We start from the raw sequence: 12,760 nt of genomic DNA on the forward strand, positions 1-12,760 counted from the left end.
TGCAAACCTACACTGAAATCTGTGGGGCTTACTTCTGAATGAACTCAGATAGGAACAGACTACATGAGATATCTTAATTTTGTACAGCTAGGTGTATAAGAATTGATGTGCATTTAGGCCTTTGCTAAATTCTCCCAACTAATGAACTGGGTCCATGAACTCCAGGGCTTTAAACAAAGAAACAGACACTGTTAATTATAATGAAAGAACAAGAATAAAATGGCTAGTCAGCAACTGTATGGGAGAAATATGTTATCGGTCACACTTTATTTACAAAACCAAGTGATTCATACACTGCAATCTACGGGGCAGCGTAGGGCTGGTATTAGGAAACACGCGCAGCAGGTAGTAAATGGTGTCAGCAGGGAATCATTTCCATTCCAGGGCAATGGTTCTGAAAGATGTGGGAGCCCTTGAAACAAGCAGTGGGCAATACAGGCTGATGTTGCAACTTTGGTTTTGCTCAGGCGAGGGAACGGAATTCATGTTTGAAGAGGGAAAGGAGACCAGCAATGTTTAGCCATGCCACCGCTGAGGAGTCTGCCTGCAGGCGCCTTCTGGATCTTTACTTCCAGCGTCCTCCAACTTTGCCCTTTGCTCCGGCCTTCTTGCTACTGTAATAGGGAAAGGAGGAACAGACATCAGTGCACTTGCTGCAGCTTTGTCCTTACCAACTATTGTCCATTCCAATTTACTGAGATGCTTTGCACGCTCATGTCATCAGAACAGGCTGACCAGGCATCCCTTCAACTGGGAGGGCGTTAATTTGGGAGGCGATCAAAGAAATTCTCAAGCGATATTCCTGTTTCTGAAGCTTTCACTTAATCCAGAAGTGGCCAACTGGTAGCCTACAGGTTAGATCAGGCCCCTGAAACAATTTTATCTCATTCATGTGGCAGTCAATACGAGATAAAAATTTTGTTCACAGTTTCACAAGTTTATGAGATGCACAGCTGGGAGAAAAGATTCTATATCAAATGTCATTTTTCTCTGAGTTCTGTATTCAGTGCCTTAACTGTGCCCAAACACATGGACTCCATAAATGCAAAGCCCTTATGTCTGAGTAATGCCACTTTTACATCGGATCACCCATAAAGGGATTTTATGCAGCAACATCTATTGCCAGAATCTATACCACAGTGTGGAAACCAGTGGGCCCCAAGAATACAGAAGCTGTGCATTCTTGACTTGGGCTGCAATCCTAACCTCGCTTTCCTGGGAGTAAGTCCCATTGAATACAATAGGACTTTCTTCTCAGTAGACCTGCTTAGGATTGTGCCCTTAGTTACTAAGTCACTAACGGCAATAACTGATCTATGGCTACAATCATATAATACTTCCTTTTGACTAAGCCAAACTGAACACAGTGGGACTTACTTCTGAGTAAACATGCATAGGCTTACACCTTACATTATATAATACTCCGACTGGCACATATCTAATGAACTGGGATTGTTCACAAATTAGTTCTCCGCTTTGCCCAATGACTTTACAGTGTAAAGTTCACATTTTACTGTAATAGGGCCAATAATCTCTTTTCCTAAAGACAACGGAAACAAGGACACAGTCCTCCAACAGTTCTGAAGCTATAGTTCAAATGATTTCCAAACTGCTTCATTTTGCATGCAGAGTAAGCAATGCCCGAAACATGCAGGACACTTACCTTCCTGCTCAGTACTAGATGCATAGGTGAATTCCAGGTGAGTAAGTTAGTCTAGTGTTAGAGTCTCTGCAATATGATGTGTCCCACCGGCAACATTTGTGCATCATTCACTCCCAACCTCCCCATTTCAAGCACCCACTGACAAGGCTTCTTCTTGAAGTTACTGAAGTATATGAACACTGTTTAACCCTTGATGGTAATAAACATTGCCCAGCAAGCCAAACTGGATTAATATCCAGAGGCTTTGTGGTTTAAAGCTTGGAATATATGCTCCCTTTGGACACTTCCATTGAAAGCCAAGAAAGAGGAGAGGTATTCAGATGTAACTGCAATAAGGAAGCACCTTAAGGCTTACTTGGTTGCCAACACCAGTGAAATTGTTCAGCAGTAATTTCATCTATGAAACAATCTGAAACAGTGACACACACAGAGTGCATACTTTACCTGTCAGATAACTTAGGAAAGCCTTCTGAAAACGAACCTTATACATTCAAGACAAGTAGCTGCCAACTCTTTTGTCAGAGAATAGATCGTTGGCACCCTCATTCTATTCTGTGATTCTATTCCCACAGAGCCCATGTAAGAAGCACAGTTCATTGTGACATTGCACTGGTGCACTGGATGGCTTTGGTATGCTCCCTGAAAGTTGCTTAGCTTCTGGCACAGCATAAGTTTAGGATCATGGTAATAAGATGTCATTAAGGCTTCATCTGGGTTCCTGGTTATACTTGAACACAGTATAAAGCCCTTAGCACATCGGAATAGAACATTTTATAAAAAGGGGTTCTGTCTTATGATAAAGGGCTATCTTTCATTCCAGAATGCCACAGCTTTTAAAACCATAACTTTTAAAATTTGCGGTGCCTCTTTATCTTTGTAGTTTGAGCTGTGCAGATCTATTTTGGTTGTGTATTTCACTATAGTATTCCTTATCTTACCTGGGTGAGGAATGGCACGCTCTGGATTTTCTTTTTAAAACCTTATATGAATTCCCCAACTATACACATCATTTTGATAACTCAAAATATTGTGTTTATATGGACTGCCAGAAACTATATATGATAAAATCCTTACTCCCTTGGAAAAGGGTATCCTTATTGGAAAATATGGTGTCAGGCTAAACAGTGTCTTAGGGTGCAATCCTAACCAGCTTTCCAGCATTGACATAGCTGTGCCAATGTGGTGTGCACTGCATCAGGCAGTCAAGTGGGCCTCCTCAAGCTAAGGGCATGTTTGTTGCCTTACCTTGGGGGCTGCATTGTGGCTAAGTCAGTGCTGGAAAGTTGGCTAGGACTGCGCCTTTAATGTTCTAGTGTGCAGGAAAATAAGAGTAGGCAAGATTTGCTGCTGTCTTTCTGTTCATAGTTCCAGCCCAATCCCCTGCATGATTTAGTAGAGACTTATGCATGAAGAATATGTATCTGAAAGTTCCTCCCTACATCTATTCATTCACTATGTTTTCCTTTCATTTGACTACTACTTCTCCTGCTAACTTTTATCTCTGATGTATTAGGTTTCTCAATAAACACATGCAACAACAAAGACACAGAACAGAACAAGCAGGGAAAAACTGGAATTAGGGGAGGGAAATAAAAGGTTATAAAACCAATTCAAAAGAACCCATTGGCCCTGGCCACATGTTGTGCATGTGGTGGGGGCAAACCTGGGTATTAGTGTTATTACATCCTGTTCCTTACAATCTCAGAAACTACCTGGAAGGGACACAAAGGAAATTCTTGTGTCTGAAAACACAAGCCACCCCCAGTAGCAGAGTATCCACTGAGCATCTTTGCAGAGATTGCAGGAAACAGGTGGGTTCTTTTGCATTATGGTTATATAGACTCACTTCAGTTTCACCAACATTTTCTACAGGGAAGGGAGTGGGGTGGAATGTTATCCTGCCTTTCACCTCTCCCTCTTCCAAGAAGAAAACTAGGACAAGAAGACTGAAGCAATGGCTGCAAACACCTGAATGGGTGTTCCAGATCACAGGCTAGGAAAGGGATAGAGGTACTCACTGTTTCTGGGCCTGATCAATCCGGTTCCTGAGGGTGGTGATCTGTAAACAATATACATGACTAGGGTTTTTAAAACAGTCTAACTTCCCGTGGCAGGGGAAGGTTTTTACCTGGTAGAAGGGCTGCTGCATAGGGTCCTAAAGTGTGCCTTCTTGGAGACAAAGACATTGCTAACTGGCAGTAACATTATCCACAAACAGATTCTTTTCAGGACATAAACAGTCAAGAAACCAGGCCAGTGAGTTAGAAATTCTGTCTCTTTTATGCTTTTTTTTTTTTAATCTTGGGATATTTCGTAGTACCTGTGTTTATATTACATATCTGTAATCAAATAGTGACCTAAAACAAGAATGGGAACTCAGAATGGACCTAATTCACTGCTCTGTGATTTTAAACTGGTTCCAATAAAAGCATTGTGTTACTGTTCCTGAAATGAGTTGTCTACCTCTTCATAGTCTAGTTGTTCTCCCATCTATAAACTTTTATGGAGATTTACTGGCCAGTTAGCAAACATTGATTTGAAAGACAGAGATTGACCTGTATTGAGGAAAAACTGGAAATAGAAAGATTCAGAAGCTGAAAGGTTAGACAGTTAAAGTTTAACCTCAGTTAAACTACTGAGGTTTGCTCAGTAGTATTTGCCACTACAGCTGCTTTTGGCAAATGCCATCTTGGAACTATCACGGCTGCATCAGCCTTCACGCAACAGAACTCAGATATTTCCAAAAGGGTGGGGAAGCACTGAATTAGGAGAAACTGGAATTGATGGCTATTAATGAATTACAGTGTTTTAGGAAGGCTGGATTCCAAAGAGCAATGGAAAGGCGTCTACAGGTGGGGCCGTAGTATGCACGGGGCATCTGTTCTTGGACCACCCCCCCCCCCCCCGCGGATACTGAAAATCATGGATAATCAAATCCGTGATTTTTGGCCCCACAAGCCCTCCAGAGGCAACCGGAGCTGTGCTGCAGTCCCCTCCAGAGGACTTTCTGAAGCCCGCAAAGGCAGCATGCATCCTCTGAGAGGTTCTATTTTCAATCATGGTGACAATTGATCAAACCAACACTAAATCTCATGCTCAAGGAACTTAAGAACAGCAGAAATAAAAGAACTGTTGTGGCAATTATGCCATGGCTAATTATATCACACATACGATTCCAGTTTCTGTGGCTGCTCTGAGGTGCATGTTCCCCAGCCCTTAAGAAATATATTGAGAAAGCAGACTTTTGTCCTGACAAATACAGTGTAGTTCAAACTCTTCATTAGTCCTGTTCATGTCCTACTGAACAAACTTGCAGTCCTAGAAGTGAACGACCAACAAGATAGTTCCTCACACTTTGGAACACACAGTATTTAGACCAAAAGGAGTCCTCATTGTGTCCTTGTCCACCATTTTGGATTTTCAGGACCAAGGTTCTTCCATGGCAAGCAAAAACAAAAGAGACTCTGACACTAGAAGCAACAGGACAACATGAAAAGGAAAGCTCGACCACCTGATATACTTACTCATGGATATTTAAAATCTGCCTTGTGGAAGTGAGTTCACTAATGACTCTTGGGTATTTGTTAAGGAACCAGTTGAACTTTGCTCATCAGTTTAACCTCAGTGCTTGGCCACTTACCTTCACTGCTAGACTGCAGGCATGGCACTCAATCTCATGGCTGGCAAAAATAGGTTAGAAAGAGGCGAGAACTGAATGGCAACTGAGTGTGCTAATGTTCTATTGCTATCCTTTTATTCTATTATTCCTCACTTTCTTGCTCATTTTGTCTTCCCCCCTTTTTCATTATATTAACTATTGTCCCACTGCTGTGCTCATTTCCCTTCTATGATATACTTACCTCCCTCCACAGGCCTTTTGCCTCAGATCAGGCCAAGATACAACATTTGGGCTTGGATCCTAAGAACCGCAAGCAGTGCTCTGCTCATGGAACAAGACTTTTAGGCAGAGGCTGCAGCCTCCAAAAGCTGCTTTGGAGGGCCAGGGGAACATTCTGAACAGTATTTGATATGGCATAAAGGATTGCAGTTGTGTTGGGTAGAATCAACAGGCATCCAATTCCTTTCCCTTTAGTGTCTGACTTCCAATAGTAGCGAGAAAATAGCACAGTAGTTTCCAACCTGGGGGTTGCGATCACCCAGGGCAGCGAGAACCACCATTTTCCCCCTTAAGGGGAGTGGTAAGTCCGTAGTGCTTCCGGGTTCGCGCTGCTGCCGACTAAGATAAAAAGGGGTTACCCGTCTGCAGTGTACATTAATCCAGGCCATCACTCAAGTCACTATTCTGGATTGTCTGTAAGACTATGACATAAGTAAATGAAAGAGTCTTACCAACTAATCATTGCTTCTCACCAGTCTCAGTTCCCAGGTCTGTTGAATATGTTCATGGATAATTTGAGAACAGTAGCCAGGGTCCTACAGTCACAATTCTGTTGAAAGGGATTATTTTTCCCATGGCAGGCAGTCCACTGCTAGTTGGATGGACCATACCCAACAGTTCCGATCCTGCCTTCCTTTCCCAGGTTCCCTGTTTTTCTGCCACTAGCCATGTAGCCTACCAGATGTATGTAAGTTAGAAGCACAATCCTCAAACCACAGGCCAGAAGCATAGTAGGTATATTCTACAGTGTCTACCACGGCATTTCTGTTCCACCTCCTCAGCCTGCTCTGAACGAATGAAAGTGAAAGACGGGGGGGGGGGGGAACACAGCCAAGACTCAGTTTCTTGAGCTCTCTGTGGGACTTGAGTGCCAGCCTGCTGTCCATCTGCGTGAACCTGGAGCACCTGGAGTCTCAACATGCAGGAGGCTCATGCATGTAAACAACCTTTGCTGCTTTTGTCATGTGGGAGAACTCTTTGTACTTACAACTTGGACAGTGCCTCCACCCTGCAACGTAGTGATAAAATCTAAGAGAGATCAAGATAATTATATTGGCTTTGGGGTACTTCTTAAATCCAGATGTTTGCAGTGAGATAAACAGCTCAACACAACAACAAGCTAAGCCCCAATTGATCATGTCTTGTGGACATATTTCAAAGGATTCAATTCACATTCTAGTCCCAGGCAAATAAGTGGGAAGGAATTCATTAATAAATACCCTCTTCTCACGTGTCTTCAAAGCACAGATTCCACACATGGGGTGGTACTGGGATTTTGCACACAATCCAGCTCTGTTCTTATCTGCAGGCCCTGTTTACTATATGTATTGGATATAGTATGCATACTGTCTGTGTATGTGCATACATCCAGTGCTAATCTGTGATCAGATTACAGATCAGATCAGATTGAGTCTAAGCTAACTGAACTCCATGCATGTAAACAGTAGCTCTTCTCTTATCATATGATAGGAACCAGGAACTTTCTATGAAATTCATTGTCTATGAGAAATTTAGAATACTCTATCCCTGCCTAACATGAACTGAAGACCAACTACACCCACTTTATCATGGGAGATACTAGGGGGGATAAGCAGGAAAACAGAAGAGATGGTGCTGGCCTCACTGTCTGTGGGAAAGCAGATGAAGGAAAGAGCATAAAACATGAGTAAGAGAAACACAGGACATCAGAATAGGGTTCAGCATTAGACTCCCAGTTAATTGAGTCCAGTGCTGATCAGAGGTATAAATCCATAGAGGTTCTTGACTCCCTCTCTTGGTTTCTGTGATGGGAAATAAAGCCATGAAATTAGACAACATGTTTGTGAAGGCAGTTTACAACTGAGACAGGCAAATCAATGGTTCTGTCTAAAATCTTTTTCATCCTCCTGGAACATTGTGAAATAACATCTCTTCAGCTGTTACAAAGCCAAAATCCATTCTAGTTACACAATCTTATCAGTATCAGTGTTGCATGCAGCTACGGACCTCCCATTGTATTCTATGGAGCAAATGCCCCGGGCGCAAGCCTTTAGGACCCCGCAGAACCCTTGCTGAGGCTCCCAACGGGGTTGGAAACTGTGCTTCCGGTTTTCCAGAAGCATGGTTTATAGTGTCGGGGAAGCTTTAGGAAGTTTCCCTGACACAGCCTTGGGTTGCGTGAGGCTCCGTGAACCTCAGGTGAGTGGGGGGGGGGTGCAGATTTGCACATGGGAAGGTGGCAACAGCCCAGAGGGGGGCACCATTGTGGGCCTTTGTCCCAGGGTACAGGACTGGGGAGGTCTGCCACCGGTCAGATGAACATTTAAATCCTGCTGATAAGTTTTTAACATGGCATCTGGTCCTTAGAACATGCCTCCCTCAGAAAGAACACAACCAATTTCATTGTGAACTTGAGGATAAACAGAATCTCAACTAAGATCTCCTTTTCTACTCACATCATATTTTTTTCTCTTGATCGTCTCTAAATACTCATACTTCTCAGTTTCCAGACTATATAACCAATCCCACATCTCCTTGGCTTTCTCCCTGTGTATTGGGGAAGAAGCAGAAAGACAGGGGGAAACATTTGAGGTTGCTTGCATCATGTATTCTGTAGACCTCAAAGCACTCATAGCAATAAAGACTTTATATACTAGACTGCTAGCACATTTACACAAATATCTCTGTGGCCACCTAGAGAATCTTGTTTAACTAGCCACATATGAACCAGAAGTATAATTAGAACAATAAAGATATGGAAGTAGTTTGAGAAAAACCATGAATACCAAAATTCCAACAATAGGGGATCCTACAACACTTATGGCTTCATTTTCCTAACTTACAGCCCAATGCTAAGCCCCAGGGCCACTGCAAGGACCAGCAGTGCTGAAATGGCAGCTACTGTATCAAATGGGGCTGGAGCAGCTGCCAGAGTCTCCTCGGGGTAAGGGAACAAATGCTCCCTTATCCCTTGTCCAGTCCAGGCAGCCCCAGTGGGTCTCCTTGGAGCTGAGCTAGCTCTTGAACTGAGGAGGCCCGTGTAAGGCTCTGCAGCTCAGAAGGAGGCATAGGATATGGCAGCAGCCTCAGCTGCTGTCCCCAACCCCCTCCCAGGTCTGTTATTATTAACAGTATTTATATACCACTTTTCAACGAAAAGTTCACAAAGCGGTTTATGAAGAAAATCAAATGTTTAATGGCTCCATGTCCCAAAGGGGCTCACAATCTAAAAAGATGCAAAAGAACATCAGCAGACCGCCACTAGAAAAGACATCGCTGTGGTGAGGTGGGCCAGTTACTCTCCTCCTGCTAAAAAGAGGGGCACCCACTTGAAAAAGTGCCTCTTACCCAGATAGCAGGGGTAACTGCCTCTTACCCAGTTAGTTAGCTGTTCCTCTGCGTGGTCCACCCTCCCCCTGCCCAGTTCTGCTCCCCCCACCTTCCCTCCCTCCCCCACTCCGAAAAGCGTTTCTGCTAGCCAGCAGTAGCACTTTCCTCTGGTCACTCCCCACCATTGCCTTCCTGGTGCTGAGGCCCAGCACTGATCAGCGCTGGCCTCAGTGCAGGTGCCTGTCCTCGCCTCCAGCACAGGAGTACCGTACAGCACTTTTGTGACAGTGGTTGCTGGGGTAGCGCGCCAGCCACTGCACTTCCCAGCATAGGATCAGGGCCCAGGGTACCTGGTCAGTCCTTTCGGACCCTGCATTATACGGTATCCCAACTCCACAGACTGTATATGCTTCAATTAAGAAAGGCTGGAAATCTTCTCTGCATCCCAATCAATGGCAAAATGCTATCTTGGAAGAAAGGACTTCCAAGAAATCCACCACCACCACTTTGGCTGGAGAAAGCACTCAAACCAACTTGATTTCTTCTATTCCATCTAACCCCCAGCACATAGTGGACAGGAAAACAGCATTTACCTCAGTTTGTCTTCACTCAGGTGGTCAATGTTTAGGGGTTTGCGTCTCTCTGCCAGGACCTTCTTCTTCAGTTCCCTAGCAGTTTGCTTCTTTCCTCTCTTCTGATCAGCCTGTGAAGAAACAGCGTTTACAGTATGTCATCGGATTCATCTTTGTGTATGCTCTGGTCCGTTAACGGAAGTATTGCTGCCCTTTAAAAGAAAAAGCAGATACTTGGCATGCCCCAGAATAGTTTTCAACCAGTGAGGCAGGTCCCTCTAGTCTACCATTTCTAAAACGGTGGTTGGGGACCACTAGGTTGGTTGCAAGCCAATTTCAGGTGGGTCCCCATTCATTTCAATGTGAATTTTATTTTTAATGTATTAGACATATTATGGTATGTGACTGCATTCGGGAAAATGTTTCAGATCTCAGCTTTTAACAGGCTACGATGTATAAGCTACAATGTATAAGCTTTTAACAATGATCGTCAATGGGGCTTTCTCCCAAGTAAGTGTGTAGCCTTTGGGATGTTTGGGAAATTTTTTAAAACAGATCAGCAACTGCTTGAGAGGGTTAGGAGGATTCTTTATTTTCAATAAATTCTTAAACATATACTTATTATAAACTTAATTTACTTAATTGATTGATTTGACTTAGTCATATGGAGGTGTTAAAAAATTTTCTGCTTGATGATGTCACTTCTAGCCATGACATCACTTCCAGGTTAATGACATCACTTCCAGTGGATCCCAACAGACTGTCATTCTAAAATGTGAGCCCAGGTGCTAAAAAGTTAGAGAACCACTAGTCTAAGGGAAGTGGTAGGAGAAAATGGGCTCGTTCCTGATATCTCTCATTGCATTTTGTGAATGGACCATGACACACTGACAAACCCACCCACCTTTTTCTGTTTCTAATTCAAGATAGGAAACACAGTGCTCAGCTTCTAGAATTGTTTATCAATGCCATTGCAGCAAGGTCTTGGAAACCTTTTTCAGAGATGCTTTGCTTCTCCAGGATTTCTACCAGGGTACTCTTTCTTTTTCCCTTTGAACCCCCTACCCCAAGCAGAGCAGTGCTTCTAGATCAACAATCTGAATTTGTTAAGGAGGCTGGAATGGTTGTTTCCATCACTTCACAAGGTTCACAGCGACACAGCTTAAGAATCTCTGTATTAGCACATTGAAAGAGAATACATAAGAATGTGCTGGAAAACACAAGGAAATTCTCTGCAAAAACATTTCTACAGAGGTAAAACAAAGTCATAATAACTCTGCACTGATACTGAAGTTTCATTGACCTTTTCTTGAGCACCAATCTGGAATTAAAGAGCTCCTAGCAGCTGATGGAATGCTTGTGAGATTTTGGGGGATTTCTGTCTATGGCAGAGGTTTTCAGACTGGGCGTCGCAATGCCCCAGCCTGAGGGCCCTGGCCTCTTTCCCTTTAAGGGGCGGAGGCAGGGGGGAGGCAGAGGCAGCAACATGATCCCCAGGATTGCGCCACTCAGCAGGGCTGCAGGGACTGAGACGCACTCACCATTCCCTGCAGCAGCCGTCCTGGGGTGCAGGGAGCCCTGCGCGAGCATCTGCAGGAGTCCCCGGGTCAGCAGAAGTGAAAGTGGAGTGATCGCACTCCACTTCCGCAAAACTGGAAGTGGAGCGCGATCGCTTCACTTTCACTTCTAACAAGCTGGGAAGCTCTGCAGGTGCTTGCACAGGGCTCCCCGCACCCCCGACAAGCTGCTGCAGGGACTGGTGAATGCTTCCCAGTGCCTGCAGCCCTCCTGAGTGGCATGTTCTTGGGGATCACGTCACTGCCTCCCCCCACCGTCGCTGCCTCTCCCCGCCTCCGCCAGGACTTACTGCGGGTTTCAAACTCCCTGAGAGTTTGAAAACTGCAGGTCTATGGGATTGTTCTGACCAGTAGCATTCCTGGAGAGGGGGCCAAACACTAAGTTTTTTAGTGTTTTGCCCCCTGTCCAGGAACACCACTGGTTCTGACAAGCAGTGCTAGTTTCCATTTGCTACATTCCCATTTCCTCCTCAAGCTGTATATTTACCTTAGCCAAATAGCTGCTGTAGGTGGCACCCATGGAGGACAGAGCCTTCTTCTTCTTCAGGTCATCATCAGCCTTTCTCTTGGCATCTTCCTCCTCTCTTCTTGCCTTCTCCTCCTGTGAAATGTGAAAAAGGAAATGCCCAGGGTCACATTTGGGAATAACCAGTATAGAACAAACAATCCGAGACTGTAGGATAGACTAAAAAGTATTACAATAATTCTAATTGATTAAGATCCTATATCAACTGATTAATGCTATCCCCCACCATAGGTACCAATGCAGATGCACCGGTAGAGCACTACATCCAATGGTGTGTGTGTGGAGTAGGTGATTGGACAGCCAACAGGAGGTAAGTAAAAATATTTTTTATTCATACCCCCTGGTACACTGCCCAATCACCTATGGGTCTCTTCGGACTTATGCCAACCATTTTGCTAGCATAGGTCCGAGGAGAGAAAAGGTGGGGGGCGGATTGGAAAAGAGGGGATAAAATGTAGCACCAAGATCCACCCACCCTCCACCTCCCAGTGCCCTCCCCTGACCCTTCCTGTCCTCCACCTCCCTGTCCATAACATGCCTTCACCATCAAATTTATCAGCACTGATGGAGGCCTCTGGACCCCCTGCTGCACACACCATGTTGCTGCCTTTTTGCAACAGTGGCCCAAAAGCATGGAACAGGAGCCCAGCTTTCATGCCACCATAAAGGACCTTGCGCAGCTGGAATGCTAATACACCAATAGGGCTGGGGCCTAAGTGATACAGACTGCTCTTATAGTGCAATGAGTGTCAAGAAAAATAAGAAGTGGTGAGACTTACAAGAAGTCTGGCCTGACGCTCCTTTTCCTTCTCAGCCCGGATTCTTTGCTGTTCAGCCCGTTCGGCTCTACGCTTCTCCTGTCAATTGCACATAAAAAAGGAAAAGGCAGTTAGCAGTGCATCTTGGTCCAGTCAGAAAAAGCAATGGGAGATATTGAAAATATTCATGCTGTTGGCTAGGTATTATTATATAAGGTAATAAATCCAGTCTGATCATTTGAGAGAAGAAACTGCCTTGGGAAACAGTGAGCCCAATTGGTAAAGTATCCTGAGGTAAGGTTTAGTGATCCTGTCTTGCTAAGAAGAATTGCACCACACATCATGGTCTTCATGTTGTCCTCATTTGTCCAAAAACATTTAAACTAAAACTGATAAAATGTGAGACCATCACCTGCCTCTGAGGTCAGATGAAACGAAACAGCTCATTTGCCTTTGT

At 44.3% G+C, this 12,760-nt stretch overlaps 1 protein-coding gene across 2 annotated transcripts in view; it reads right to left on the reverse strand.

Annotated features, from left to right (window-relative positions):
- Window positions 1–245: 245 nt before the first annotated feature.
- TNNT3 (troponin T3, fast skeletal type) overlaps window positions 246–12,760 on the reverse strand; it is a 34,248-nt gene continuing 21,733 nt past the window's right edge. For both annotated transcript variants that reach the window (XM_066626919.1, XM_066626912.1), the window contains 6 exons: window positions 12,325–12,402; window positions 11,507–11,620; window positions 9,464–9,573; window positions 7,997–8,087; window positions 3,682–3,722; window positions 246–614 (listed from right to left, as the gene is read on the reverse strand). In XM_066626919.1, the coding sequence (XP_066483016.1) occupies window positions 566–614; window positions 3,682–3,722; window positions 7,997–8,087; window positions 9,464–9,573; window positions 11,507–11,620; window positions 12,325–12,402 (483 nt within the window). In that variant the 3' untranslated portion in view covers window positions 246–565. The remainder of the gene's footprint in view (window positions 615–3,681; window positions 3,723–7,996; window positions 8,088–9,463; window positions 9,574–11,506; window positions 11,621–12,324; window positions 12,403–12,760) is intronic.

The sequence above is a fragment of the Tiliqua scincoides genome, chromosome 1 (assembly GCF_035046505.1).
Source record: "Tiliqua scincoides isolate rTilSci1 chromosome 1, rTilSci1.hap2, whole genome shotgun sequence".
NCBI classification, from domain to species: domain Eukaryota; kingdom Metazoa; phylum Chordata; class Lepidosauria; order Squamata; family Scincidae; genus Tiliqua; species Tiliqua scincoides.